At 44.9% G+C, this 23,074-nt stretch overlaps 1 protein-coding gene across 27 annotated transcripts in view; it reads left to right on the top strand.

The window, feature by feature from the left end:
* The window catches only part of SMYD3 (SET and MYND domain containing 3), a 745,976-nt gene that overhangs the window by 647,470 nt on the left and 75,432 nt on the right, over nt 1-23,074 (top strand). Inside the window, exons 11-12 of one of the 27 annotated variants that reach the window (XM_086344961.1) lie at nt 2,101-2,217; nt 2,635-2,762. The exons of 22 other annotated variants lie outside the window; for them this stretch is intronic. In XM_086344961.1, the coding sequence (XP_086201087.1) occupies nt 2,101-2,217; nt 2,635-2,677 (160 nt within the window). In that variant the 3' untranslated portion in view covers nt 2,678-2,762. Of the gene's footprint in view, nt 1-93; nt 703-2,100; nt 2,590-2,634; nt 2,763-23,074 lie in introns of those variants that run through there. 4 more of the 27 variants (XM_086344967.1, XM_086344980.1, XM_086344960.1 and 1 more) reach the window with 4 other exon arrangements.

Here is a 23,074-nt window from a genome sequence, read left to right as displayed (position 1 = left end):
AGGGCATGTGGGTGCTCGTTACCCGAGTGCAGTCCCTCACTCAGCACTCCCTGGGCCTGTTCTGCTGCTCCTTCACGTCTCCGTGTCACACAGACCTGGTGAGATGGCTCCAGGAGGATGCTCCTCTCCGTATCCCTCATCCCTAGACTGCAGGGTCTTGTGTGGGAAGACTTCCCTCAGCCACACTCATAGAGGAGGACCCAGAATATCAAGCCAAGCCAGGTCTCCATCCAGGAGCGGACACGAGCATCTGAGTTTCACCCCATGCTCTGTCCACTTACCGTGTTTGCCGTCTATCTTCCATGCTGAGGTTTACAGAATTATTTCACCCAATGAATGAACAAATGTTTTATTCTCTGCTCACTGATGTGGACAGTGATCCCTTAGCCACTTAGTCATTTTTTTTTATACACTGTAATTTTCAATTAAAATATCTTCGGTGGCCAACCCCCTGTGTAAGATTTTGAGCCCTGTGTGCATGTCTGTGTAAAGCACAGAGTTACCCCATACCTCTAATCACGGCCTCTCTCTGCTGCTGGTTCTGTGAGCTTCCTTTCTTAGCCATCGCCTCTTAATCTTGACACTGGGGCAGTGACCGCCTGCTTGGCCATGGGGGAAGGGGTCCATTGAGATCTAAGTGCTCTTAATTTTACCTATTTAATAGCAGAACTTTAATACCAAAAGACTCTCTTTTTGAAAAAAAAAAATTATTTATTTATTTGTTTTTGGCTAGGCTGGGTCTTCGTTATTGTGCGAGCTACTCTGTAGTTGTGTACGGGCTTCTCATTGCAGTGGCTTCTCTTGTTGCAGAGCATAGGCTCTAGGTACCCAGGCTCAGTAGTTGTAGCTCCCGGGCTCTTGAGCACGGGCTCAGTAGTTGTGGAGCATAGGCTCAGTACTTGTGGAGTGCGGGCTCAGTACTTGTGGAGTGCCGGCTTGGTTGCCCTGCGGCATGTGGGATGTTCCTGGCTCAGGGATTGATCCTGTGTCTCCTGCCTTGGCAGGAGACCTCTTCACCACTGAGCCGTCAGGGAGGCCCCCAGGGGGCTCTTTTAATATAGAATCTGGAAATACAACCGTAGGAAAATGCAAAGGCAGAGAGGGGAAGGAAGACTGAGGACAGCACCTCCGACAGCTGCAGCAGTTCAGGTGCATGTGTGTTTCCTAAACTACTGATGTGAGCTCATCCCGTTTTCCAGGAGTGCATAACCTGGAGCTAGTGTGAGCCTGTTGGTAGAAGAAAGGAGAGCAGGATAAGCAGTTTCTCTCACTGTACTTTTCTTGGGGCAGCAGAAAAAAAAACATCTCGCCTTCAGGGGTCCACTCCTCTAAAAGTACCCTAAGCTCCCTTTCGCTCTAACCCTCTTGCTGAAGATGTCGCCTGTATGTTTGGGGAAAGACCTGTTTGTCGACAGTGTGCTGGGTGGTTCCAGTTACATGAGAATCGCCCAGCTTTGTGGTCTTAGTTCTGAAAGAAATAAAGGACAGTCTGTGCTTGGAGTTGGCATGAAGCTCTGGCAGTCTCTGAAAGAGACGAGGGGTGACCACAAGCCCACCCATTCTCCTCGATGCGGTGGTCCCCCTGTCCATTGCTGCCACCCCAGGCTCTCTGGCCTCTGAACAAGGGCTGCAGATTTTGCCAGAGCTCCTAGCTCTAAACAGGCCTAGGTCACGGGCCAGCTTCACAAACCAAGTCTTCATCCAACCTGGCTATTCCCAAATAACTGGGCACTGCTGATATATGTACAGCCCCTGCTGGGAAGAGAAGGTGACCCACACATTGCCCCAACATGCTGTTCATAGCAGAACACACGTAAAACCCACGCTTCCTCCTGCCTCTTGGCCGTACCGCTTCTGATGTTTGTCTCCTGGCTACAGGAGGGCCACCCCTGATCATCTTTCAGAGGCCCCACCTTCTGCTTTATCCTGGATCCTAGGAAATCTTTGCTGAACTTTAATCAACCCCCCATCCTACCCCCCATCCCATCCCATGCTTGAGTTGTTAGATCAGCCCACCAACCATAGCCACATTCCTCCAGACAAGAAAATCCTGCGGCCTCAGGCCAGCCTCATCTGTTCCCACTCTTACTTTGACTCTAGAGACCCCAGGCCGGGTGGGGATCCGGAACCTGCCTCTCCTCTGTTGCATTTGCCGGTTGCTCAGTCAACAACCTCCCTGTGGCGTCAGATGAAAGCCACGCTCCACCCTGGGATCAGGTACCCTCACCGGAAGGCGTTTCATCTTCTGCGTTCACAAGTGTGTATCCTCTGAGATGTGGTGTTCAGTCCTCCTGTTTATGAAAGCGTTTCCAGAAGAAAAACATTTCTCATTCCATTTCACATTTTTTTTTTAACTTTCACAAGCCATTGCTGAGTACTTTGACTTTGCTGACAGAAATCTTCTGTTTCTTATTACAACAAATTGTACCCTGAGCAGCAGGATATCAAATCCTAGGGAATCTTTTGGGATGCTTTGAATTTCTCCTGTTGAATCAATCTCTTGCTTGGCTGCCCCTGCAGGCACATAGCTGCTATCTCTTTTCCTTTTTCTCAACTCTTGGAAGAGAAAATAGGGGGAAAAAAAAATATATATATATATATATATATCTCTCTCTCTCCCATTTTCCTCTGTAGGGAGCCAACAGAAAATCAGGCAGGCCTGAGAAATGGGAAGTGACAGATACAGCTTCAGAAGGTTCAAAAAAAATCCATGAAAACCAACCTTAATTTCATATAAATACATGTTTTATAATTAAACAAAAGTGTTTTGATCCACACATTCACATTCTATTTATCTGCGTATTTGAGTGAACTCCATACTGAGTTTTCAGAAATTCTCCAAGGATAGATGAACGGACCTTGGATTAAATTGCACAAGTAAAGCTGATTTATCAAGCCTCATACATTTGATCACTTACAGAGAATGGTGATGCCATTTGTAAGGAACACTAAGAGGTCCTTGAAATAAATGAAAGATGAAGAGTAAATAGCCCCCCAAATGATAGGACCTAGTTCTTGAGAGAGCCAGGTTATTTTGAGTTGGAACAATATCCTTCCGCCTAGATAGTTCAAAGCTCATAAGCTCATGAGAGCATGAAAAGTGAAAGTGTTAGTCGCTGAGTCCTGTCGGACTCTCTGGACCCCATGGACAGTCGCCTCCATCTATGGAATTCTCCAGGCACGAATACTGGAATGGGTAGACATTCCCCTCTCCAGGGGATCTTCCCAACCCAGGGATCCAACCTTGGTCTCCTGCATTGCAGGCAGATTCTTTATTGTGTGAGCCACCAGCAAACTGCCTGGGGGAGAAAATGTGTGATATGTTCAAGGGATGCAACCCAGCCAGGGACGAGGAAACTGGAGTGCAAGAGGGTGGCAGTCTGTAGCCTTGAACAGGGCAGATGGTGGGGCCCTGGGGGCCGAGAGGGGAGTGGAGACAGCACTGGCTCTACAAAGAATGTATGGCTGATGGAAGTGGCGCTTCCTACACAAAGCACTCCAATCACACGATTACACTGCCCTTCAGAATTAAAGAGAAACAAATCTGCTCTTGCTTGTAATGGGAACTATCACCGTAATATCCTCCCAGAGTGAGATAAATCGGGTTCAGCCATCACAGAAGCATCCGGCAGCTATCCTTTAGCATCATCTTTTGAGACGACTGGGTGAGAGGAAGCTAAGAGCCCTCCTCCACCTTTCAGCTTCCCTCAACTGAAAAGTAATTGCTCTTATTTATTAAGAGCCTCCTGTGGACCAGGCAGCTTGCTCGTCCCTCTCATCCTCCCAGCACAGTGAGCAGGAAGTTAGCCTGCCCTGTCTTCTACATGCAGAGGCTGAGGATGAGACCTACGTGACTTGCCAACTCAGTGGCAGAGCTGGGGTTCAGGCTCGGACCTTACATTTATTTATTTTATAGTGATTATAATTTTCCAGAAGAGTGTTTGAGTCAGCTTGACCCCAGATCTGCTTGATTGTAAAAGTCTGGGTTGTTACTGCACTGTAGACGGCTGAGTAGTCTTTCCAGCTCCACCACCTTGCCTTCCCGCTGCATAAATCTATCATGATTCTTTTTGTTACAAGTGACAGAAACCCAACTCAGGCTGCCTAAGCATTGAAGGGAGTTTGCTGCCCTCAGAACCGCTCAGCCAGGGACAGAGTTACTGTGACAGAAGTCAGGGATCCAGGCTGGGTCATCAGTTGGGTCTCTGCCTCTCTTACTCCCAGTCCTTCCCTCCTCCTCTCCCCACATCTGTTTCTCTCTGCTCCCTCTTCTATTGCCTTCATTCTTTCCCACACAGGCCATCTCCCCACAGTGCAGTAGAGAAGATGGCTTCCAGTAGCCCCTAGTTCACGTTCTCCTAGCTCTGTGACAAAAGAAGACATATTTCCTGTAGCTCTAAATGTTTTTTGGGGTGGGGGGGCATGCCATGTAGCATGTGGGATCTTAGTCCCCTGCTGCTAAGTCACTTCAGTCGTGTCCGACTCTGTGTGACTCCAGAGACGGCAGCCCACCAGGCTCCCCCGTCCCTGGGATTCTCCAGGCAAGAGCACTGGAGTGGGGTGCCATTTCCTTCTCCAATGCATGAAAGTGAAAAGTGAAAGGGAAGTTGCTCAGTCGTGTCTGACTCTTAGCGACCCCATGGACTGCAGCCCACCAGGCTCCTCTGTCCATGGGATTCTCCAGGCAAGAGTACTGGAGTGGGGTGCCAGGGATCAAACCTGCACCCCCTGCAGTGGAAGTGGGAAGTCACAATCACTGGACTGCCAGGGAAGTCCCTGTAGCTCCACATTTAAGAGTATGTGTTTTGGGTGGACTTGTTTGGCACCTTTGGGTCTCATGCCCTCTGCTTCTTGGACCAAGGGAGATGATGTGCTGGCAGCCCTTCCAGTAACAAGGTGTGGGATGGACAGAAAGTATTCAAAAGCTTGGACTTTTGATCCAAGTGAATCAAAATTCATGATGAATGACTGATGTGAATGATGGACAAAGTAGAACGTTCTCCACTGTACTAGTATACTCAGAGATGACCTAGTAAAAATTTTGGAAAGAAAAAAATTCATGTATATTCATTTCAGTTCAGTTCAGTTGCTCAGTCATGTCTGACTCTTTGCGACCCCATGAATCACTCACTCCAGGCCTCCCTGTCCATCACCAACTCCCGGAGTTCACTCAGACTCACGTCCATCGAGTCAGTGATGCCATCCAGCCATCTCATCCTCTGTCGTCCCATTCTCCTCCTGCCCCCAATCCCTCCCAGCATCAGAGTCTTTTCCAATGAGTCAACTCTTCGCATGAGATGGCCAAAGTACTGGAGTTTCAGCTTTAGCATCATTCCTTCCAAAGAAATCCCAGGGCTGATCTCCTTCAGGATGGACTGGTTGGATCTCCTTGCAGTCCAAGGGACTCTCAAGAGTTTTCTCCAACACCACAGTTCAAAAGCATCCATTCTTATATTACCATGTGTAAAATAGATGGTGCTCACACGTGTCCAACTCTTTGTGACCCCATGGTCTGTAGCCTGCAAAGCTCCTCTGTCCATGGGATTCTGCTGCCAAGAATACTGGAGTGGGGTACCATTTCCTCCTCCGGGGGATCTTCCCCACCCGGGGATCAAACCCATGTCTCTTGAGTCTCCTGCAGGTGGATTCTTTACCACTTGTACCACCTATGAAGCCTGTGTAAAATAGATGTAGCATAGGGAGCTCAGCCCAGTGCTCTGTGACAACCTAGAGGAGGGTGATGGGGGCAGGTAGGGGTGGGAGGGAGATTTAACAGGGAAGGGATATATGTATACTTGTGACTGATTCACATTGTTCTACAACAGAAACCAACACAACATTGTAAAGCAATTATCCTCCAATTAAAAATAAATTTAAAAAAAGGAAAAATCCCAAGGTGGGAAAGAGAGTCCAAAGGCTGATAAATAAAAAGTTATGACATGGGAGAGAAAGAAAAGATAGCATTTTACCGTTAACGTTATGAATTAGGAATGAAGTTCTGCAAGAGCAGATTCCTAGACTTTTAAAAGGAGCAGCAGGATTCAGTTGGACCAGAACACAAGCTAGCTGCTTAAGAAGTCTGTTTGCTGTAAGAGCAGCGGATGGGTCAGGGTGCTGGGGAGCCCTTCCTGAGCCGAGAAGCTTGTGTAGGAAAGTGCGCCCTATGGCAGCCACGTGATGCATCCCGCGCAGGTTTCTCAGCCCCTGTGTGTATTTCCTGTTTCTGGCTGGAGGCACTAAGGAACATAACCAGAAGCCTGCATTCAGTTTGGGGGCACTGCAGAAAGAGTACAACTTGACTCCATCAAGGAGTTTGATAGTGTCTTCTGGTACTTTTCCTATAGATGGAAAAAAAATGGGCTAGTAAAGTTGGTTTATGCCTTTTCAACAGCCATTTCTTAACTGTAGCCATTAACAGATTGATAGACTCCTTTGGGCAAACATATAATGGTATGTGCCTCAAAGCTCCACTTTTTTGGTTCTGAATCAACATTTTTATTAAAGACTTAATGAGATGAGTACATAGGAGTTATGTATATCAAATTTGCAAGGGATGCAAAGCTGAGTAGAATAATTAATACTTTGGAGGACTAAACCAAACTTCAGAATTATCTCCTTAATTAGAAACATTTGGCCAATACCAACAACACGAACTTAAACAGGGATACACGGAAAAGTCTGCATTTGTGATGAAAAATTCAGTAACAGGCTGGAGAGTTTTTGAAGTATTTTGTAGTAGATAATTTTTGGATGCCCCACCAGCATTAATTCCTCTGTTCTTTTTCTTAATGGAACCTCAGATGTCCTAGCCATTTAGTTTATACGTGATTGATTGACCACAATCAATTAAGCTTAAGCTAGAAAAATGATTAGCTTAAGCTAGAAAATCATATTTCTCTGGTCTCCTGACTCAAGCCAGACCAGTTAAAGCCAATGATGGTCTATTCTTAGACTTTTATTTGCAATATTAAGAAAGTAAACTTCCCTTTCCTATGCCTCATGATAGAGGAAGCATATGGCCGCAGGAGATGCAGGCTGCTAGGTTATTGAGAGAGAGAATGGAGATGAAATCCAGGAAGCACAGGTAAGGAGTGGAGAGAGATCCTGGTTCCCATTATTTCAGCATTGCCCGAAATCAAATTCAGCCCTATAATATTGAGTTACACAACACTTAGGCTGATAGATGTCATTTTTTATCAGCCAGTTTGAACTGGACTTCTTGGCTCATATAATGTAAAGAATCCTAACTGCTCTCTATGGGGGTGTTGCAGGAGACGAGTGCAGTACAATGGCCGAGAAAGATGCCACCGCCTTATACTGCATGTGCAAGTCGGTCAGTTGTGTCCGACTCTTTGCGACTGCATCAACTATACAGTCCATGGAATACTCCAGGCTAGAACACTGGAGTGGGTAGTCTTTCCCTTCTCCAGGGGATCCTCCCAACCCAGGGATCAAAACCAGGTCTCCCACATTGCAGGCCAGTCCTTTACCAGCTGAGCCTGTATACTGCATGATTGTAGGTAATTGGAAGAGACTGAATACACGAATTCACTGCATTGTGTCTAGAGAGTTCTTCACTGAGAGTGACCAGAATGAGAAGACTCTTGTAGTGACATTATATGGGAAATGGCAGATGAAAAACGGAGAGGTTTTGCCGAAAGATGAAGAGACTTTGTGAACGAATAGGAGACCCGGTACAAGTTTTCAGATTTTTAAAGAGCTGTAGTGTAGGAAGGGAGTAGACTCTTCCTCATAACCCAAGGAGGAGGAACTAGGATGTATGACTTGGAATTAGAAGATGACACTTTGCATACCAGGATATAGCAGTTCATGACAATTCAAGTGTCCCATCGTGGTCCATTCTGTTTTGAAGAGTAGTAAATTACCCATCTTTGGAAGTGTATACACAACAGGTGACCATCATTTGGAATTTTATCAAAATAATTCCCTTATTAGGTGGGAAGCTTGTCCAGCTGAACTTTAATGTCCCTTTTGGCTGAGATTGTGAGTTTAAGAACCCTCCAAAACCTCTTCAGTTTTAGTCACAAATAAAGTACAAAAACAACCAACTCAACTCTGATTTTCTGTTGCCTCAATTATCATTAAGTTATGAATGATACATAATTTTCCTTCCTCTGCCTGGCTCTAAGAGAACATCCTGAGGGTAAGTGTAGCTTTGATAGCTTATAATCTTTTTCTATAACTTGGTAGGTGGTAGAATAGTAACTATAATAATGTATAGAGGGAATAATATATGTCATTCTATATATAATAATATAATTATAATATATACATTATTGTTCTACCACCTACTAAGTGTTAGCCACTCAGTCTTGTCCAACTCTTTGAGACCCCATGGACTGGGGCTTGCCAGGCTCTTCTGTCCATGGAATTCTCCAGGCAAGAATACTCGAGTGGGTTGCCATTTCCTTTTCCGGGAGATCTTCCCAACCCAGGGATCTAACCCAGGTCTCCAGCATTGCAGGCAGACTCTTTACCATCTGAGCCACCAGGGAAGCCCACCACGTACTAAGTAGTGTGTGTGTGTGTGTGTGTGTGTGTGTGTTTGTGTATAAAACAGAGTGGGGCTTCCCTGGTGGCTCAGAAGGTATAGAATCTGCCTGCAATGCAGGAAACCTGGGTTCGATCCCTTCCTGATCTCAGGTCAGGAAGATCCCCTGGAGAGGAGAATTGCTACCCACTCCAGTATTCTTGCCTGGAGTGTCCCCTGGACAGAGGAGCCTGGCAGGCTGCAGTCCATGGGGGTCACTAAGAGTCAGACATGGCTGAGCAACTAATACTTTCACTTTCACAGAGTGATATTGCTTACGTTATATGTATGTATACATATACCCTGATATATATATACACACATATTCATATTCATGAATATGAACATGTATATTCATATATTTTAAAGGATACATTTCTCATCAGTTGCATTTGTTTTAAATTGAAACAGTTGCTAACCTCTAGAAAGTGAGAGATTTTTATACTTTAAAAAGCCTGAATTTCTAGCTTTGCTTGGGAAGTCGGAAGTCCTGCTCACAGTGGATCCCTGTCCCTGAAGCATTACTCGCTGGGCAGGGCAGCAGTGGCTTTTTAAACCTGGCTTGTGCTCTGTCCATTGCCAAGGTTCCCACCGTTCCCCGACCAGGCCAGCTTCAGCTTCACGCAGCCGCATCCTCTCGGTCCCGGTGGGCTTGTCAGTGTGTGATCTCTGCCCCGAATGTTGCCTTTTCCCTCCTAGCCCTGTGCTGGCAGTTATCACAGAGGCCACTGGGAGTAGGAGGGAATTAAGATGTGGAGGCATGCTGCTTCTCAGACCCAAAGAACATGGAAGAAGAAGCAAGCTGACACTTCATTCTCACCTGTTAGTTTTCTATGACAAAACAAGGCTTTAATTTTAAAATTTATTAGAAAATGTGGCATTTTTCACACTTAGAAATGGATGAATAGAGCATAAGTGTTTGAAGATTTATAAGAATGTAACATCTGGGTAAACGTTAAGTACCTTTTCTCATTAGTTCACTTGTTATCAGTTTCTAATGAACTCAGAGTCTACTATTCCTCAGGACCTCTGATGCACACACCTGACCCCATTCTTGTTATGTTTCCCAAAGTATGTTCCCTGGGGACAATTATTCTCTTGATCTGATGTGAAAAACGATTCTGGTCAAGTGAGTCTGGGAAAAGGTAGAATAAAAAAAAAATGGCTTCAGGTCAATTTGCTGAAAATCAATTACTGGTAGCCAGCTCACCAAACACCAGTTCCATGATAGACCTGTTTGCCACATATGCCAAATTTACCAATGATGATCTAGCAGCTTTTAAAAAAAGAGTTCAGGCTGATGAACGGACATTGAAAGATACTTTTCTGAATATGGACTAATACTGAGATGTTCTCCAAGATGTTGGGAAAATACAAATTCTGAAATGCTAGCAAAAACAAAATTCAGTTTATTTGAAAAACTCCTACTTGAAATAGTATACTTTTTCTATCGAATGATTCGACATTTCATATGTGAGAGGATTGCTTCAGCTGTATTTGATTTTTTTCTATGCTTTCAAAATGTCATTTTTAAAAAACACTTAAGCATTTTTAACATTATTTCTAAGGTTCGTTTGCCAATTCCTAAAAAGCTTATTAACCTTAGTTCTGTATTTCTATCAATTTAGAATTTAAATTCAACTTAAATTACTTTAAAATGCTAATATCTTTAGGGGGCCTTTGAATTTATATTTAATTTACACATTTAACTGCTAGAAATACTAAACTATGGCTGATAAGCCACTGAAGGAATTATGGAATAGACAAACTTTACATGCTTGACATTTTAAACAAACTTAAAAACGACATTTGGAAATATCCAAAAGAAACCAGAAGCAGCCTAAACAATCTTATTTGTGGGAAAGTATCCATTTCTATTAATTTATATTTTATTAACTTTTTGCAAGTTTAATACTTCTTTGCCACTTGAACATTTCTGTCGAAGCTTTGAAAACATTCCCACTATAAGTCATGTCTTGAAGGAAAAAAATGACAGTTGGTAAATTTGTTAAAATCAGCAAATAATTCATCAAATTTATCTTTGAATTGACCTGCTTTCAGATGGATTTAAACTGGTTTCTTTTGTGCAGAACTTCTCAAGGTTTTTAATAAACTAGTGTACATTTTGAATGTCTAGAAGAGGCAATTAGAATAAGATGATAGTTTTCAGTCTCAAACAACTGCAAAAGCCACAAACCATGAAGAAGTGAGTTTCACACCACTACGTGGGTGACAGGTGTTGCCCTGGCTTTGGTGCTTTGGGGCTTTGTGTTTAAAAGTCCCATTAATTAGATTTTGAAACTTTTTTTAAAACCTTGTTTTTTAAATAACAGGCTTCTGCCTCCCTACTTTCAAGTTTGCTTCTTAAGAGCAACTTTTAAAAAACATTACTGTTTTCAGTATTTCTAATGGTTATTTTTATACCTCTGAATAATGTTTTTAGATTTAGGTTTCTTGTATATTACCTAATAAATTATCAACTCCTGGCTAAGAAAAACTAAAACTCTACCTTATATTATCCTCTTTTCTCTATCCTTCCTCTTCCTTTCCATTACAAAATTATATTGTTTAATTAATGGATACCTGTGAAACTTAAAGCAATATACTAAAATTTCTATTTCTCATTCTATCCACTTCAGGCATATCCCTTGGTTTCCCACTCTATTAGATGGAGATTTAGTACTCCTGTTCTTGATGAAGAATTAAGATATAAAATTCTCATCAAAATGACTTTCAATGGCCATTTTAAAAGCCTGCTACCCTGTCTTCTAAGATCTTTTATTTCTGATTCTACTTGGATTTGGGTTTCTTTGTTGACCATCATTTTATCTTTCTGTAAGTTTTTAGGCTCTATTCTTCTCTTTGATGTTCTGAAAGTTCACATTGATGTATCTAGGCACAGATTTTTTTCATTTATGCTACATCCTTTCATTTTAAAGACTCTTGTCTTCCTTTATCTCTGGGAAATTTTTTCTTTATTTTTTTCTTTTTAATTCAATTTCATCTGTTTTCTCTGTTCTTTTGTCCTGAAAGTTCTGGTGGTTAGATGTTTCTAGTATCTCGGGTCTTTTGCTTTATGTTCTGAGAGTTATCTTTGGCTTTATCTTCCAGACCTTTATTAGAATTTTTATATCTCAGCAAAAATTTTGTTTCTGAATTGGTCAGAACCCATTCTTGAAATTTTCCTTTTTCATAGCTCTCTATTCTATTTTCAGACTCAGCATCTTCTCGAATCTAAGGATAATTGGTCTTTCAAAAAATTCTCTCCCATTTTCTGAATGATCTCTGTTTCTTCAAGTTTTTTTTTTTTCCTTCAGTTTATTCTGATCTTTTTCTTTGCTCTTTTCTTGAATTTTAGGTGCTTCTTGATTCATATTAGTCATCTATGAATCATCTTGATTCATAGTTGATTCATAATTCAACTTTATTGAGGTGTAATTCACATGCCATGTCACTTATTTAAAGTTTACAGTCGCTTTTAGTATATTCACAGAGTTGTACATCTAATTCTATCATCAATTTTAGAACATTTTCACTATTTCCCTCTAAGGAAACTCCTCGTTCCTTAGTGGTTATCTATCCCCTAATCTTCTCACTCACTCCCACCCACGCCCAATGCCTTAGGCCACCACTGTCCCTCCATATTTGAAAATAAACGATTAGAAAGGTCGACTTGTTGCTCTGTGGGTTTCAAGATGGCAGTCGGTCAGAAGACAGTGCTTGAGAAGGAGGAAAAGGCAGAAGTTGAGACTGCTGCTGCAGCTGCTAAGTCGCTTCAGTCGTGTCCGACTCTGTGCGACCCCAGAGATGGCACCCCACCAGGCTCCCCCATCCCTGGGATTCTCCAGGCAAGAACACTGGAGTGGGTTGCCATTTCCTTCTCCAATGCATGAAAGTGAAAAGTGAAAGGGAAGTCGTTCAGTCGTGTCTGACTCTTAGCGACCCCATGGGCTGCAGCCTACCAGGCTCCTCTGTCCATGGGATTTTGCAGGCAAGAGTACTGGAGTGGGGTGCCATTGCCTTCTCTGGAGGTTGAGACTGAGTAGAACTCAAGTCCTAGAAAGCTGGGTGTGGGAATCAGGACCTTGGAGAGCCCTGAGTGGGGCTGGTGTTGCAGCTGAGCAGTCAGACCTTCTGTACTGATCAGCTTTACCTCTGTGTTCAGGATTCAGAGGACACCCTGCCACAGTGCTGACTCAGTGCCTGTAGACTCTGGGTTCCATAAGGAATGGGTGTGGGGGGACATGTGTGTCTCTTTCGCAGCTTTGTCTCTTGCACTTGGCATACTGTTTAGCACAGTAAGTATTATGTATTTGTAGAAGAATTCAGTACCATTTGTTTATATAATGCCTTACAATTGCAGAGCACCTTTTGTATCCTCATCCCTTATCTGAGATAGGCAGGTGTGCAAAGGTGGATTCGCCATGGCACTAATGAGACCGAAACTGTAGGATTCTCTGCTTGCATGAACCCTTTCTAAAACCCTGTTCTCAATCCTGTATTTGCATTCTTTTCCTTAAAGAAGGCCTACAAAATTATATTTTGTAGAGTCAGGCATCAGAAAACCTGAACCTAGGTCCTCCTCTCTAGATAATAGCAGATGTTTGTTATTGTTGTTCAGTCACTAAGTCGTGTCCAACTCTTGGCAATCCCCTAAACTGCAGCACGCGAGGCTTCCCTGTCCTCCACTATCTCCCGGAGTTTGGTCAAATTCATGTCTGCTGAGTCAGTGATGCCATCCAACCATCTTAGCAGATATGATTAGCCCCAACTTAGAGCTATTTCATGCATTCAGAAGGAAATGGCACTCCAATATTCTTGCCTGGAGAATCCCAGGGATGGGGGAGCCTGGTGGGCTGCTGTCTATGGGGTTGCACAGAGTTGGACATGACTGAAGCAACTTAGCAGCAGAGCTATTAAAGCTGTGGCTGAGAGAGTTGGGTGCCTCACCCATGGTCACACATCTACTAAGAGACAGAACGTGTCATAACTGTATGATTTTTCCCTCTACTTGTCTGCCCCTGCCCTACCCCCGAGAGGAGTGGCTTCTGATTTGTTCCTGTTCCCAGGACAGCAGCCATTGGGTTTGTCAGCAAGGGATGGGCCCAGGGCAGCTGGTGAGGACTATAGGTGGCTGGTTTCTGTTGCCTCCCAAGCTCACGGGCTGTCTCTCTATCCAACAGGAACCAAACAAGGAAAGCCACACACCCTCCCCCACCTCCGCCTACATATTTAGGTTTCAATTATGAAATGCCTTTGAAAGTATTTTCTCTAAACAGAAATACTGAATTCTCCTTTCCACTTCTGTTTCTGAATAAGACTTTTAATCTTCTGTTGTTTCATGGTCTTCAAATAAAATGTAAGGTCTAAGGGGAATGAAAAAAACAGTCAGAGATCATATTTTCAACTGCCAACTAATTTGGTGATTCTCCCAGGTGGGAAAATCAATGTCTGCTCTGGAGAGGCGAATCGTGCATTCCATTGTTGTGCCGCTGTCGTTTTCTTCTGTGAAAATTAACTTGCCCTCTATGCTTTTCAGCTTCTCAGTGAAGTATATTTCATGCTTGCCTTTCCCCAGACACAGATATATGTGTTTTGAGTAGAAATCTGAGCCACTGATGCCCAGAAGAGATGGTCTGAGTCTGTTGGAGGATTGAACTGAATGCCTCAGAGGCAGAGAAGAAATCTCCCAATGTCTCAGGTCAGTCTCTTATAGCCAGCCAGCCCCCAGGCTAACACGAGACCTGGCTCTAGGGGGTTTCATTCTTTCTAGAACTTCCTTATTCTCAAATTATTGATCCAGTGGCAATTTGGTCCCCTTAACTCGCGGGTAATACCATGGTGTGATCGGAAAGGCCAAGGTTCCAGAGGCTTCCTTCTTTCCACGCTGCTTCTCTCGGTGTTTGCATCTTCACCCTCAACCCTTCACTGGCCCAGGATTCACCTCGACTTGGTATTTTTGTTTTTATAGTTTTATGTATTTATTTCTGACTGTGCTAGGTCTTTGTTGCTGCCTGTGGGCTTTCTCCAGTTGCGGTGAGTGGGGCTATTCTGTAGTTTGGTGCGCGGGCTTCTCATTGCCATGGCTTCTCTTGTTGCAGAGTACGGGCCCTAGGGCACTCGGGCTTCAGTTGTCGCGGCACAGGGGCTCAGTAGTTGCAACTCCCTAGCTCCAGAGCACAGGCTCAGTAGTTGTGGTGCGTGGGCTCAGTTGCTTTGCGGCATGTGGGATCTCCCAAGATCAGGAATCTAACCTGTGTCTCCTATGTTGGTAGGTAGATTCTGTACCGCTGAGCCACTAGGGAAGCCCCTCGACTTGGTATTGACTCATGCTCGTAATGGCGTTAGAATACTTTTTTCCCTGCTGTCAAGCAGCCATGACCTAAACCCTCTGTGCAGCTACACAGGCTTTTGTCCTGAAACTTTCCCATCATCCAGGGACCAAAACAGGTGGGTGCCCTACACCCCTTCTGGGACCTGCTCCATTGCTACAACTGGCATAGCTTCTGATTGATGAGGAACTCTGCCATACTGCAAAAAATCACCCCAGCTCCTGACAAAGTCTGATCACTTGGGATGGGGGCTGAATTGTGTAATAGGCTCCTGTTTGATACCCTGTGCGTGTGTACTAAATCACTTCAGTGGTGTCTGACTGTGCGACCCCATGGACTATAGCCCAGCAGGCTCCTCTGTCCATGGGATTTTTCCAGGCAAGAAAACTGGAGTGGGTTGCCATGGCCTCCTCCAGGGGATCTTCCTGATCCAGGGGTCGAACCTGTGGCTCCTGCATTGCAGGCAGATTCTTTATTGATGAGCCACCAGGGAAGCCCGTTTGATACCCTGCTGCTGCTGCTGCTAAGTCACTTCAGTCGTGTCCAACTCTGTGCGATCCCATAGATGGCAGCCCACCAGGCTCCCCTGTCCCTGGGATTCTCCAGGCAAGAATACTGGTGGGTGGTCATTTCCTTCTCCAATACATGAAAGTGAAAAGTGAAAGTGAAGTTGCTCAGTCGTATCCGACTCTTAGCGACCTCATGGATGGCAGCCTACCAGGCTCCTCCATCCATGGGATTTTCCAGGCAAGAGTACTAAAGTGGTTGCCATGGCCTTCTCCAGGAGATCTTTCTGATCCAGGAATTGAACCTGTGGCTCCTGCATTGCAGGCAGATTCTTTACTGATGAGCCACCAGGGAAGCCCGTTTGACACCCTAGTTCCTTGGCAAATCGGAAGCAGAGTTGTTCCTTTAAAGATGGATTCTCAGGGCTTGTCTCAAGGAACACCTTTCTTTTGACTCTGCTCTGCCAAGGTTTCAGCGACACTGGTAACAGTAAAACCACAAAATGAGGCACTGGAGCCACCTCTGTGTTTGAATCAGGACATCCTTGTAAGCACCGTTGCAGTCTCCCCAGCTGTGCACGAGTGAGTGCCTGCTAAGCCTCACTTCCTTATAAGAGTATGTGTGCAAACTGAAGAATGTGTGCCTTCGGCGAGGCCAGCTTTTGTCTGTCAGCAGCTGAGAATGTTTAGGACAGTCCACCGACTGGAAATGTGCACCACAGCGAGGTGCTCAGCTACAGATTGAACTTGTAGAACCCACATTAGTGCCTCAGGTGGCCTTCGGATGAGCTTGGAATTAGCCTTCATAAACACAGACTCCTCTCTCAAGATGTCCTTCAAGAAAAGATCACTCCTCCTCGGCACCGACCCCTGAACGCTGCAGGGTACATGTGGCCGGCCTGGGGCTGGGGGCTGCAGGGGGAAAGCCCCATAGCGGAGAGAAAGTAGCAGCAGCGACTCACATCCAGTCTTGTTGGAAACCAGCCTCACTCCTCAGCTCAGCGTAAGCCAGGCCATCCTGGACTGAGTCATTGCTCTGGCTTTATCCTGTCTCACCTCTTAGGTCTGCAGTGTCTGTTTATGTATAAATCAAAGGGTGTCATCCTTGTCCCCTTAACCAGATTGGCCAGGAATGGTTTTTGCCAAAAAATATTTTCTCAGTGGGCTTCCCTAGTGTCTCAGGGGTAATGAATTCACCTGTCCACCTGCCAATGCAGGAGACGTGGGTTCGATCCCTGGGTTGGGAAGATCCCCTGGAGAAGAAAGTGGTAACCCACTCCAGTGTTCTTGCCTGGAAATCTCATGGACAGTGAAGCCTGGAGGGCTAAAGACCATGAGGTAACAAAAGAGTCGCAGACGATTTGGCGACTAAACAACAACGTTAAAAGGAGCAGGGACTTCTGGTCTGGCAGGAAGGAGCCTGGCCTCCTGGGCTCAGGTGTTGGGCTACTGAGGCACCTCTGAGATGACACGTGGAGGACCAAACAAGTGAAAACATGGAGCTGTCTCTGCCTAACCAGAAGTCACCTGCAGCTACAGTCCTGAAGAGAGAGGAATGGAAAGGATGAGAAACTGAGGTCTGTCACTGTCGCCAAAGTTAATGCAGGAATTAGCTTCATTGAGCCTGGTGCCGGGCGTGTCTGTGCAGCAGGCTTGGTCTGTGGCATCACCACCCTCTTCCTTGATGCCATTCCTTTTGTATCCCTTCCCTGCCTCCCCTCAGTGGTGACTCCTCTAGCCCCTAAGGGCTCAAGGCCCCACTCTTGTCTCCCTGTAGTCCTTTCTAAAACCACTCTCAGATCCTTCTGTCCCACGGGGTGTCTCCTGACTGGCAAGTTATAAGCTGGCTTTCCCAAGGACACCTGCATTTTAACAGAAATCAAAGCATTAAGGTAGGGACTTCCCTGATGGTACAGTCGATAAGAATCCCCCTGCCAGTGCAGGGGACACAGGTTCAATCCCTGGTTCTGGAAAATTCCATATGCTGCAGAGTAGCTAAGCTGCTGGGCCATAGCTGCTGATCCTGCACTCTAGAGCCCGCAAGCTGCAACTACTGAGCCCATGCACCTAGAGCCTGTGCTGCACAATAAGAGAAGTCACCGCAATGAGAAGCCTTGGCGCCACAATGAAGAGTAGCTCCCGCTCACCACAACTGGAGAAAAGCCCCTGTGTAACAACAAAGACCCAGCACAATCAAAAATAAATATTAATAAATAAAAGCATCAATCTAAGTTGTTGAAGCTGTAAGGATCACAGTCTGGTCACCAGGCACCAACCAGTGCGGCGATCCCTGGACTGTCTTGGATCTTTCAATCTCTGCACATTAATCTCCTTCAGTTCAGTCGCTCAGTCGTGTCCGACTCTTTGCGACCCCATGAATCGCAGCACGCCAGGCCTCCCTGTCCATCACCATCTCCCAGAGTTCACTCAGACTCAAGTCTATCGAGTCAGTGATGCCATCCAGCCATCTCATCCTCTGTCGTCACCTTCTCCTCCTGCCCGCAATCCCTCCCAGCATCAGAGTCTTTTCCAATGAGTCGGCTCTTCGCATGAGGTGCCCAAAGTACTGGAGTTTCAGCTTCAGCATCATTCCCTCCAAAGAAATCCCAGGGCTGATCTCCTTCAGAATGGACTGGTTGGATCTCCTTGCAGTCCAAGGGACTCTCAAGAGTCTTCTCCAACACCACAGTTCAAAAGCATCAATTCTTTGGTGTTCAGCCTTCTTCACAGTCCAACTCTCACATCCATACATGACCATTGGAAAAACCATAGCCTTGACTAGACGGACCTTTGTTGGCAAAGTAATGTCTCTGCTTTTCAATATGCTATCTAGGTTGGTCATCACTTTCTTTCCAAGGAGTAAGCATCTTTTAATTTCATGGCTGCAATCACCATCTGCAGTGATTTTGGAGCCCAAAAAAATAAAGTCTGACACTGTTTCCACTGTTTCCCCATCTATTTCCCATGAAGTGATGGGACCGGATGCCATGATCTTCGTTTTCTGAATGTTGAGCTTTAAGCCAACTTTTTCACTCTCCACTTTCACTTTTATCAAGAGGCTTTTTAGTTCCTCTTCACTTTCTGCCATAAGGGTGGTGTCATCTGTATATCTGAGGTTATTGATATTTCTCCTGGCAATCTTGATTCCAGCTTGTGTTTCTTCCAGTCCAGCATTTCTCATGGTGTACTCTGCATATAAGTTAAATAAGTTAATCTCCTTACTTGTGCTTGAAACTCACCTCGATCAGAGCAGACTGGGTATGATTGTAAGTCTCAGCTGCCCTTATGATTCTTGTGCATGGGCAGTATAAACGCTGACAAAATGTGGGCAGAGAGCAAACAGAAGGAGGGAGAAACAGCATTCTGATCATGTCCAAAGAGAATAAGACCGATTAGCCCTGAGCGATGTCGGGTTGTTCAGGTAGACTCACTTCAGGGCACTGACGTCTGTCCTGACAGAGACAGCTTTGAAAGGCTCCTGCCTCTCTGGATTGTCCCTGAGACCCTCTCAAAGCTGGGGTGTTGGCGTACCAAGCTTGTGCAGAATTGAGGCCATGCCATGTGGTGTTGAGCATGAGATAATCCCCAGTGTAAAGGCAGTTTGCACAGCAAGGGAATTTCTTGCTACTCATCTTCTCTGTGCCAAGCACTGGCTAAAACGCTTCAGACAAATCACCTCATTTGATTCTTACTGTATCATTGCCAGGTGGCGCTAGTGGTAAAGAACCCGCTTGCTAATGCAGGAGACATAAGAGACTTGGATTCAATCCCTGGGTCAGGAAAATCACCTGGAGAAGGATATGGCAACCCACTCCAGTATTCTTGCCTGGGGAATCCCATGGACAGAGGAGCCTGACGGGCTGCAGTCCATGGGGTCATGAAGAGTGGGACACGACTGAAGCGACTTAGCACGCACGCGTGTGTCATTGCCAGTAGGACGTCCTTTCAGTCATCCTTGTGTTATTATTCCCATTTTCCGAATGAGAAAACCGAAACGCAGAGAAGTGGAGAAACTTGCCCCGTGAGATAAGATTTGAATCATGGACCGTCCAACTTCAAGTCCATACCTTTTCTACCATATCGTTCTTTTTACAAAAGATGACACATTTTTTGAGATAAAATGAATAGTTGCCCTTGTTGATCTCTAAGCCCATCTTGTTGAATAGCTGAAAAGGCTCCCATTCCCATAATTTGGAATTTTTCCCCAGAGACTCCCCGTAGGAGTTAATTCATTTGATGGATGGCCCTCTACACCCCTGTGTACTCATGTGTGCCTGCTGCTAAATGCTGCTGTCATTTAGTAGGAAAAACACAATCCTGTGTCCTAAATGTCCTTGTCAGTAGCCAAGACAGAGCCTGACATTAGATCTCCCTCTTTGATTTTCCACTTGTGGGCTGAACCATCGTTACCCAGGACATTGCTGTGATCTTCTGAACAGGAAGACTGCTCCATTGGGGCCACTCAGGATGGTGAAATGAGGTTGGTGATCATAATTTGCTTCCTAAATTTGCAGCCTACTTGGCTGCCCATACAGTGCTCTTCAGAGGATGTTAAAGAGCCTGTATCAAAGAACAGGAGTGCATTCTATTAGAGTCCTATGTGAGTCCTGGCGGTTAAAAGACAGAAAGGTTAATGGGGGTAGGATGGGGGGCCTGGGGTGCAAGGGCAGGGCTTGGCTGCAGCTCACCAGCCTTCATGGTGGAGCGTGAGCAGTTCTGATAGGATTCTCACGGGGTCAGCACTGGAGTGCTCAGCTGCTCAGCTAGAGTTTTTCCTCTCCAACATGGTGGCAGAGGTCAGCCACTCCCAGAGGACTGTCAGCATATCCATACACAGCTCGCAGAAGTGCAAGCACAGCCTTCCCAGGGTGAGGGAGAGGTCAGAGAAATCCATTTGTATGCCTCAGAAATGTCACCGAGGATGGCAGAGGCTCTGAAGAGCATTTGTTTATGAGGAAATGCGGTCATGTCAGGCAGGCGGGGCTAGAGGCAGATTCCAGTCCAGAACCCAAGGGTTTGGACCCAGTCCACTGTCCTTCTCTCTGTTCCAAAGAGTAAGTCACAGGTGTAGGTGAAGAAAGGGCTCTGAAATGGGGGGGAAAAAAAGCAGGGGGGTCTGTGGTCAAATTAATTTGAGAAACAGCAGATTAAATGAGGTACCACAGGACAGCCCAGAGCCTCTACAGTTCACTTCATCCTGTTGTAACATAAGGAGTGCATTGGTCTATATTCTGGTGCTTCTGAACGTGCAGTAAATGTTCGAATCAGTGTCAGCAACAGGGTGAGGTAAGTGACGTGTTTAAGGTGCAGGGTTTAAGAAGACGCTCATTCTCAGGCTCCTACAGGTGAGCCCCGGGAGCAAGCATGCCCAGAGCCTCCCTCGCCTCACCCTCCTCCACCCACCACCCACCACCCAGTGGGGGTGTGGATGTGCTGAGGCTCCCCCGCCCGCACGAAATGCTGGGGCTCAGTCTTCCCAGAGGTCTGCTCATCTCATGACAACTTGAGTGAGTGCTTAAAATAGCCCACCAAGGTTAAATGTTAACTTAGACCCTTTCATTGACTCTTTTTTTCATTATTTATTTTATTTATTTATTTTGGATTGAGCTGGGTCTTTGTTGCTCCACACAGGCTTTCTCTAGCAGCGAGCAGGGGGCTCCTCTCCGTGGTGGTGCACGGGCTCTAGAGCGTAGGATCAGTAGTGAGGCACAGGCTTAGTTGCCTCTCAGCATGTAGAGTCTTCCCAGACCAAGGATTGATTCCATGTCCCCTGCACTGACAGGCAGATTCCTATCCACTGTATCACCAGGGAGGTCCCTTTCTTTGACTCTTAAAATGCCTTTTAAAAGATTATTATATGTCAATGTATGGCAAACCAACTACAGTATTATAAAGTAATTAGCCTCCAATTAAAATAAATTAATTTTTTTAAACAGGAAGAAAGAATGAAAGAAAAGACTATGAATTGCAGTGGAAAATGCCTAGCAAATGACACCTTAACCATATAGTATTCAGATTAGCATCATGAGTGATGCTCTGTGCCTATCATGGCAAACCCTGATACTGTTTACACCAACCTATAACCCCTAGTCATGAGAAAAACCCAGATCAGGGCACATTGAATAGAGTAACTTGGCCAGTGCTGTTTGAGACTGTCTAGGAAAGATTAAGAAACTGCCATGGTCCAGAAAAAAAAGGGGGAGACATGACAACTGAATGCAATTTTGTCCCTGAATTGGATTCCAGAAGAGAGAGAGGACATTGATGGAAACACTGGTAAATCCAGATAAAGTCTATAACTTAATTATCAGTAGTACGCCAACTTTGGTTTCTTAGTTTGACAAATGTTCCTGGGTAATGTAAGATTGTAACAACAGGTAAAACTGGAGAAGGATTATGGGAATTCTGTCCTGTCTTTGCAACTTTTCTGTAAATGTAAAATTATCTGCAAGCGAAATGTTTTTAAAAAGAAAAGCCTGTTATGAAGTAGCATTGTAAAGGCAAATTTTCTGCCACCCTGCAGGCAGTATAGTTAAAGTTGATAGCAATAACCAGATTTCAAGGACTGCATCATACAGATTTCAAAATGAGAAATTGGTGTGCTAATTCTTGAAATGATGAGTCCTTCATTATTAAGAACCCTAACTCTGTCTCCAAGCATTTATTAAAAGCTTCTAGCTCACACTTAAGTGAAGTTGATACCATCTAGTGACATGTTACTCAGTAAAGGAAGAGAGGAAGCTATAAACTTGTCAAAAAGAGAAGGCTCATGAATCTAATATTCCTTTACAGGATTCAGTTATATTTTTATCCTAAAGTTGCAAAAGAAGTCAAGGTCATGAAAAGTTTATGAAAAGCAATTTATCATTATTATATTTCAGATAACTTCCAAAGGTCAAAAGTGATTCAGAAAATCTTTAGAATCTGAAGGCAAAGAATTAGATACAAACCATTACTGAGATACTGAAAAAGGAAGTCTGTAAGTGCCCGTAGAGATAAACGTAAACTCTTATAATTTAAAAACAAAACTGTGTAATTGTAATCAGGTGTTTCTTCCTCATCCCTTCAAAAAAGCTGCCATTAAATCAGTGGAGAGCTTACAGTTGATGAATCAAAGAATAAAACAAAAGTGGAATACATTTTTTCAAACTTCACTGCCCAGGGAACCCTGGGGTTCCATGGAGCATCCTTGGGTGAAAGTGCTCTACCCTGCTTACTAGTATCCTTTTGTTATAAGATGAATTCTCAGTTATAAAAACTGTAGCTGTAAAGTTTGGGATGAGTGTGCTAGGTACTGATTTAGGGAAGAAGCAAACTCTACTCCTGTAACACCAGCTTAGGTGATGTCTGGCAAGGTTTCCAATTCAAGACTCCCTACTTGAGAGCCAGGGTTGTCCAGCATCACAGACACACACACGTTCATAAACCCTGGCCTCCTCCAGAATCAGCCTCGGGTTATCGAGGGACATTTGAAAGTTGTTGTCCTCAGAGCCTTGCTTGGCAGTTTTCGGTTCTCTGGTGAGTGAAGGGTTAATGTGTCATTGCACAAGGACTTTATTAATCCAGTCCCCTGCTCCAGACTTGACCTTCAATCACTGGAAAACAAGAAAACACTGAAAACAATGTCAACCAAGTGAAAAATCCTCTGTTGGACCTCAGTCCAGACATTTGTGTGAGCGCAGCCT

This window comes from Bos grunniens, chromosome 16 (assembly GCF_055505025.1).
Source record: "Bos grunniens cultivar Pamir isolate PY7600 chromosome 16, Bosgru_T2T1.0, whole genome shotgun sequence".
NCBI classification, from domain to species: domain Eukaryota; kingdom Metazoa; phylum Chordata; class Mammalia; order Artiodactyla; family Bovidae; genus Bos; species Bos grunniens.
The sequence above is the reverse complement of the archived record's forward strand: the minus strand, read 5'-3'. Positions and strand labels throughout refer to the sequence as shown.